Below are 7,775 nucleotides of genomic sequence, written 5' to 3'. Positions count from 1 at the left end.
ATTTCGGTCTTTGTCTATTCAATCATTCAAATGTGGCTGATCCCACCATCGTTAAAACAAGTTTACATCAAAAAGAAAGAGACAGTTTTGTAAATTTGTGCGTAGTAAATCCCATCATTAGTATTATATTGTTTGCATACGAAACTTAAAAATGATTCGAAACTGTCTTTTTTAAAAATTTGACTACCCCTTTTACTGTGTCATGAATGAAAGGAAGAATCAAAGGACTGAGTGTCGACTGGTAAAATAATCTTGTCTCGTTCATGAAGGTCATGTTTTCTGTTACTTATTAATATAGTCTGATAAATTAAATTGAGCAACATGCATATTAACAACGAATTTGTGTCATAACGTGCTCATATTTTTATCTTCGCGCTTGACAGGTATATGTTTTTGCTATAACTGCCTGGTACATACTAATAATATTTGTATAACCGTGAATCAAGCGTAAAAATGTAATATCGACAAACATCTTGGTAGAAATAGAGATATTACAAGGTTTAGAAATCGGACTGATAGGTGGTAAATTATATATATTTTATTTATAAATTTTAAAGAAAGCGTAGTTATATATGTATATTTATGTTTGGTTACATGTATAATAATTGAACCTATCATATTGATAATATATTTATTCGGAGTTAGAAGCACCTCTTTGAACGAACCTGTTTGTAGATTGAAATTGAATTGTCCCTATCTCCCAGAAACGTCATACGCAATAGCAACTTGCGTACAGTATAGTCACTAGTGTTTCGTTCCAATAAATTCCTAATTTTGAGATAATTTTGCGCTGAAAGATAAAACAAAAAAAATTAGGGTCATTGGTGTAGGAAAAATCGAAATAGACATTAAAAAAAGGAACAATTAATCAAATTTCTAAAAAATCATCTCGATGCGCATTATTCACCCTTTGTGATATTTCTGAAACACATCGAGTTGAACGCAGTTATTAGGTATAACGCTCAACAGTGCGCGAAAAACAGGTTTGTAATGCTTCACTTGCCTTGTCCAACTTAGTTTTTTTTTTTCTATACAAACGATGGGAAACGGATCTTAGCGAAACGCGACTAAAGATAGCAGGGTCAACGATTTGCGGGTAGGCAGTCATTACGCCCATAGTATGTTAATTATAGAAACTAAAAAAGATATATCTTGTATACGGCTTGCAACTCTACAGATTGTACCTAGATATTCTTTACTGTTTTTCTAACACTAAAATTTTTACAAATATTTAGGTATTCCAGCAGAGAATTTATTAGTTCAAAACCAACAAATGGAGATACATTTAAAAACAAAACATCACCTTGTTTAGCATATTTCGAAAATCAAATACCGGTATTCACAAGTTGACTCTAGCTTTTATATAGTATCAGAAAATATCAGGAAGCTTCTTTTCCATCCGCCCACAGATTCGTGAACGATATTTACTTACATTAAAAAGGAATGCATTTAATTTTTTACTCAAACTTACAGCTAGATTTCGGAACTTAAGATAAAATTAGAAGCATGTTAGCTAAATTTTTACTGGCGATGCTGTTGTACTGCAACATTGAAATATGTTTGGGTCAAATTACTTCTGATGGATGTGGCACCACGAAAACTTGTTTCCAAAATCCATCAGGATGTCAACCATCCGAAACTACATGTCACTTCTATTCATGGAAAAAGGTATTACTAAATGTTTACACAATTTTTTCAATCTAAATATAATATTATTACTTTATAAACCCTCGAATTGACCGAAAATTTAGGCTAGAATTTTAATTTTTTATTAAAATTTGTTTGAATAATCAATAATTCATAGGAACAGAAGTTTAGAATAGTGACAATTCTGTTGCAAAGTTCCCACTAGATGAGGTATATCAGGCCTTCAAATAGGTAGTTCAGGGTTGCGAGTTTGCGAAAAGCGCGTTCAAAATTTTTTCTGTTATATCACCTTGCTTTCAACTCGGCTACTGTGTGTGTGAGTGTCCATTTTCATATTACTTTGCATAGGGAAAAAGCGTAAAACCTAACATAAAAATTCTCACTTTTTTATTGTCGTCAGTGATTGTCAGGCCATCGGATACATGGTTACGACATGTCGTAATTTAGTATGTTTTCATTTTATTCGATCATGGCATTTTATTATTCTCTATTGTTCAATCGCCCTCGTTCTTTAACTATAGTAACATTATTATCGTATTACAGTATATGCTAATTCCAAAAAACACCCTTTTCCAATTTCAAAGATCCTAAAATCAATTGGGCAGTCTATTATGAAAACGCACCCACCGTGGCGCGAGAGCTATAATTGGCAGATGGGAGTCCATCGTCCGCGACAATATTTTACCGAAAAATTGGCACAGATAATTTGATATATGTTGCTTCATTTACTGCGTACAAATTTGATGATTATGGGAATAGCTGAAATATAAATTTCGGAATTTTTTTTCATAATGTATATAAATGATAAAAATCTTTGAAACGAAATAATTATCGATGACGCTCCTTTTCACACAAAAAATATTCTAGGGGCAAAATGATTCTTACACGAAGTCAAAACAAAAATATATGAACCAACGAAATATGCCGAATTTGAATAAACGCTACAATGGAACTAACAATTGAATTATAGTTTTGCTTTTATACAAAATACCTAAAAATGATATTGTATCTGGAAAATCCTAAAGAATAGGCCTACATTAATATATCAAAAATGCCTGGGCAGAGATAGCCTTGTAACTTTACCTCCATAATAATCCACATATAACATTGCAGTATACCCTTTCTTATTGAATTTATCTTCACGATACTATATTTTAAAACATTTGCATAAAATTTCATAAACCTGATATAGCGCACCAATAAATAGGTTTACTCCAATATATTTTGAAGTATTTCAAGGTTAATCTGTTCGTGCCTTCAAAAAGACCCTAATGCATATTTGAAAATAAATTTAAAATATATATGGTTTATATTCTTAGTCTGATACGGGCGACACTTACCAATTTGAAATGAGTGGAGGCACTGGTGGTGGACTACAATACATTGCTCTGGCTTTGGGCACTATCCCAAAAATGCAGGATGCTGATCTTTATTACTGTGATGGTACTGCTGTAAGATCCGGAGTTCTACAAGAGCGGCACAACCCTCCTGCGTATTTGGAAATGACGGTAAGAGGATATCATCAGACAGTTTAGTTCTTCTGTTTATCATCCCGAAAATAATTATATCATTTCAGATTCGGCTGCATCAAAATTTTTATTTTTTAATTTTGCTTCCTGAAACAGACCAAGTCTAGTAATCTTTTATAAATGAAAGAGCTTTGTGTCATACTGATCACAACTATTATTTAGGGAGGGCTGGTATCTGACAAAGCTTCCACAACAAATGGGGTGGCGCAATGTGTTTTCACGAGACCTGCATCTGTGACTAAGACAATAAGCAATGGAGTCTCTAAAGACTTTGATATCACCAAAGAGGAATATTACCTGCTAGGAGCAATTGGACCCATGAATGGTATGTATGTGACTGAGGGAGTCAGTTAGGCTCCATAGAAAACTAAACGTGGCTTTCTAAGTTTTCTTACAAAAATACAGAATGAACATTCAATTTTCCTGCAATCCAAGGAATAGTAGGTAGTACATCCTTTACAATGTCATACCACGGACTTGTGTAGAGGGATGCTTCCACATATGAAACTTAAGACCACACGCTAAACTCGAGAATCTAATTTTTTTTTGTATATTTGTCAAAGATTTCATTCTACTCACGATGCAAAGATATCACACATAGCAAATGCGAAAAACCTGGTTTTGAAGCAATGCTTCCAAATCATGCGAAACACCTCCTTGCTCTTATTAATCTGGTTTTGGGTCTGGTTACAAGTTTTTTAAAACTGTTGTGGGCATAATTACCTCAGTATATTTTGGGTGTTCTAAAACCAGTTCATTTTACATTTTTCATATATCCTGGCAGGAAGAATGAATCTACGTCATAATAGACTTTAGGAAAGGAATCATCAAACTAAATTTTGTTTGTGGGTAATGAAAGACATGTTCGAACACCGGTTTTTAAGATATTTTCCCCAATTATTTTACGCCCCTAGTCTACTACCTCTGGCCTGTATCATTCGTGATCAGTCTCTCAGTATTACACTAACGGTATAATATTCAATGACGCCATCGATCAAATTTTCGGTTTCTATGTTATTATGTTATAGTATAACTATAGAACATCTGTCGATCATGACACCATGAGAGGTTTATTTCTGTTATAGTTTGTAAAGGGAAAATGTAGCGGGTCTTGCAAATTCAGAATATTCTAGGTCATATTGTACTGGAAGCGACGATCAATGACATCGCGAAAGTAATGCGATATGTAGCGTGCTTCAACGTCATCAAAGTGGTTTGATCTTCTAGCAAGGCAGCAACCACACCTATGCGAGTTATAAAACCCGCGTATAATTACGTACATGGGATCAGCAGTAATTCCATTGTTTACAAGTCCAGTCGGCTCTTCTGTATGGTTTAAAGTTTACTTTCAGATAAAGGTAAATGTGTCAATAAATGCTGTTTTGTTTCTAACTACAGGAACAGAAATCAAAAGACATGATACGTGGAAGACTGTTACTGCTCAAACGTATCAATTTGGAACTGCCTCTTCCTCCCCCATTACTGACACAGATTGTGATAGTGATACTGCAAAAACATGTTTCAAAGATCCAAAAGACTGTACTGCAGGCAATTCGGGGTGTCATTACTATTCGTGGAAGAAGGTATCCAATTCACACTCACGGTTATCAAATATAAATGACCAATATTATAAACGAGAATATCGGTCAGAGACCGAACACTTATCGATCGAAAGTTAGGGATCCCAAAACAGCGCTCTTATTCCATAGTGACACCTTGTGTCACATTACTAATTAATTAATAACTCGCTAGTTATACGACATAATTCTTCCAAAATCAATAGGCTTCTGGTCCGACATATGATGAATGCACATGCAAACACACATGCACATACACATCTGGAGCAGATTCAATCTCGTTTTCGTGAGATATCGCGTACATCAGATAGACAGACAGACATACAGACAGACAAATACCTATCAACATACTTACCGATTAAAATCGATAAGTAATAATACAATAATACATACATAAAATTATTCACATGGCTGTATACTGAATGAAAGTAAACTAAATGAATGTCACTACACAAAACTTCAAAGTTAAAGACAAATCCCAGGAAGGCCACTGGAATGTTTAAAATAAATAAAAGTAGTAGCTTTTTAGCAACAACAACACTCTTCAACCACTGGAAAGTTCAAAGCAATTGGTCTAAGAAGAAGAAGATGAATACTAGCAACAACGTACTAACAAAATGATCCATATGTACACTTAGTTTCCGAGGATGACCTCTTGTGTACTCGTCATTACTTTTTTGATGTAAACCTATATCACTGTATATTCTAGTTGAGCGACGGTACTTGGGACATTGAAATGAGTGGCGGAACTACAACCGGTCAGTATGTGGCATTTGCACTCGGAACAACTAATGCAATGCAGGACGCAGATCTTTACTATTGTGATGGTATGCAGATCAGATCAGGTGCAATTCAACAACTCCATAAACCCCCAGCATATTTGGAAATGAATGTATGTACTTTATAATTAAAAAATTATCATATTTAAATAAATTGATCTTAGGATACTCGCACTCGTTTACACATACACACCCAAACGTACTCATAAGAATGATTAATTTTCAAGTCAGAAGTTTGTAAAGAGCAACAGCTCTTTTCGATGAATGTTTCATGAACAATGACATAGACTCAAAAATCTCCAAATCATATTACAATTACATTTTATGCTAAAAAGGATTTTTTTTATCCCAATAAAAACTATTTATTTTTTTATCAATAATATCTAAAAAAGCGTATTCACTTAAATACGCTTGATTCATTTTCATTTTAGAACGGCCTCACAACCAAGTTCGCTACTACGATCAATGGAGTGACGCAATGCGTTTTGAACCGACCCGCTTCTGTTACCAAAGAAATTAGCAACGGAGTCCAGAAGAACTTCAACCTTGCGGCAGAAAACTATTATCTTCTCGCTGCAGTTGGGAAAATGAATGGTACGTTTTGAAAGAGTATAAATTAAAATTATATATATTGTTAAACTAAATGAAAGTCGTGGATTGTGAGTTGGAATAACTTAAAACACAACGAAAAAATGATTGTACAATTTTGTTTTCTACACAGGAGCTCAAATACAAAAGCACACTTGGAGAGCAATTTCTGATAGTAAAATTGTACCTTCTTCTGGAAAACCGTTGTCAGCAATACAACCAACAATACTCGGGTATGAATTTTCTTTTTCTCATAAGCTTAGGATAATTCTCAATTTGACAACAGAGCTCAGATATGTGATCGCTAAGGTTCAATTAGTAACCACAGTAGTCTATGTGACCTAACCAGAAGTTCGCTATCTCGTCATTCAAAAGCATTAAACCAAAATTGCAACTCAAGTCCCACAGCAGTAGAAATTCACATACGTAATTCGGAGTTGGGCAGTTAGCATCAGCTTTGTCAGTAAGATGTCGCATTGGTCTACTCAAACTTAATGTCACGTGATGGCGAAATATGACCTTTGCTCCAAATACTTGATTATAGGGTACAATTTTGTATTAAAAATAATATTTGTTTAATTTAAACTCAGAAAATATCATGACCTGAAAGATTTCCCGCAACTTGATGGAAAATAGTTATATACATACTGTGTATGAATTGAAATATGAACTGTTTAAAGAATTAGTTATTTAAATCACACAAGGAAATATGTACGACTTTGGTGGTTATTTAACTTATTTTTACTTTCATTTAGATTGATTGCGCTTCTGGTCATGAAATCATCTACCGTTTTTGTCGACAATTGAGGACGTTCACGAATTGACATTTTTATTTTATCTAAAAAGTATTATTTAAATCATAGGAATTTATACAAAACGCATTTGTGATTAATAATATAGCAGACAGACTATTTCCTTTACTAATGTTCGAATTGTATTGTTTGAATTGGTGTTTACACATTTGACAGAACCCAGGAATTTACTTGTAAATACCAGTAAATATCAAGATTTACGTACGGCTTGTTGATATATTATCCTTTTCAAATACCCCTGACTAATTTGTCGTTGACTGAAAAGCCTTTTTAGACGCAATTATTTTTTATTTTTAATATCTTCCACTCCATTTTCTCGAAAGTTCATTCACCAATGTATTCAACATTATCAGCTGTATCTTGTAACTCATTCAGTTTGGGTTTCAAAAGCATCAATTATTTAACTATACGTACAATATGCCTAAAATGTACAGTATTGTATTTTAGATTGCTGAACTTGACGCATTTTGTTTTGTACACGTTGGCTTGCTATGAAATTGAAAAAAATGTTTTCAATGAGCATCCATCAACATAGAATAGTTTTCCACAAACAGGTTTTTATGGTGTAATTTAATATAACAGCATTTCCATGTGAGCTAATCAATATTTGTTCTTGTTTATTTTAGTTATTCTCCTTTCGAATAATTGACTGCTTTTCGAAAGGAATTTAATTCACTAAATAAAAAAATGTTTTGTTTAATTTGTGATTCGTATTTCTGAGATCCCATTCGTGAAACTAATTCAAATCTCAAAGTAAATTTAAGGATCAAAGTCGATAACCATAGGAGCATACTTGACTATCCGTTCTGCAAAGTATAGATGATCCAGAATGTAGAAAAATAT

General features: G+C 33.6%; 1 protein-coding gene across 1 annotated transcript; it reads left to right on the top strand.

Annotated features, from left to right (window-relative positions):
- Positions 1-1,477: 1,477 nt before the first annotated feature.
- Positions 1,478-7,643, top strand: LOC120335863 (uncharacterized). Its single transcript, XM_078109924.1, has 8 exons — positions 1,478-1,668; positions 2,967-3,155; positions 3,339-3,501; positions 4,575-4,759; positions 5,463-5,645; positions 5,964-6,126; positions 6,254-6,353; positions 6,876-7,643. The coding sequence occupies exons 1-8, from the start codon at positions 1,507-1,509 to the stop codon at positions 6,925-6,927; spliced, it is 1,197 nt and encodes a 398-aa protein (XP_077966050.1). The 5' UTR covers positions 1,478-1,506; the 3' UTR covers positions 6,928-7,643.
- Positions 7,644-7,775: the final 132 nt, after the last annotated feature.

The sequence above is a fragment of the Styela clava genome, chromosome 2, assembly GCF_964204865.1.
Source record: "Styela clava chromosome 2, kaStyClav1.hap1.2, whole genome shotgun sequence".
Lineage (NCBI taxonomy): Eukaryota > Metazoa > Chordata > Ascidiacea > Stolidobranchia > Styelidae > Styela > Styela clava.
Note: the sequence above shows the minus strand (reverse complement) of the source record. Positions and strands in the feature narration are given on the sequence as shown.

Bases quoted from the DNA above. Each gene is read 5' to 3' on its own strand.
- LOC120335863 (XM_078109924.1), top strand. From the start codon at position 1,507: ATGTTAGCTAAATTTTTACTGGCGATGCTGTTGTACTGCAACATTGAA. The intron at 3,156-3,338 runs GTAAGAGGATAT...ACTATTATTTAG, and splicing joins CTGCGTATTTGGAAATGACG to GGAGGGCTGGTATCTGACAA. The intron at 5,646-5,963 runs GTATGTACTTTA...TTTTCATTTTAG, and splicing joins CAGCATATTTGGAAATGAAT to AACGGCCTCACAACCAAGTT.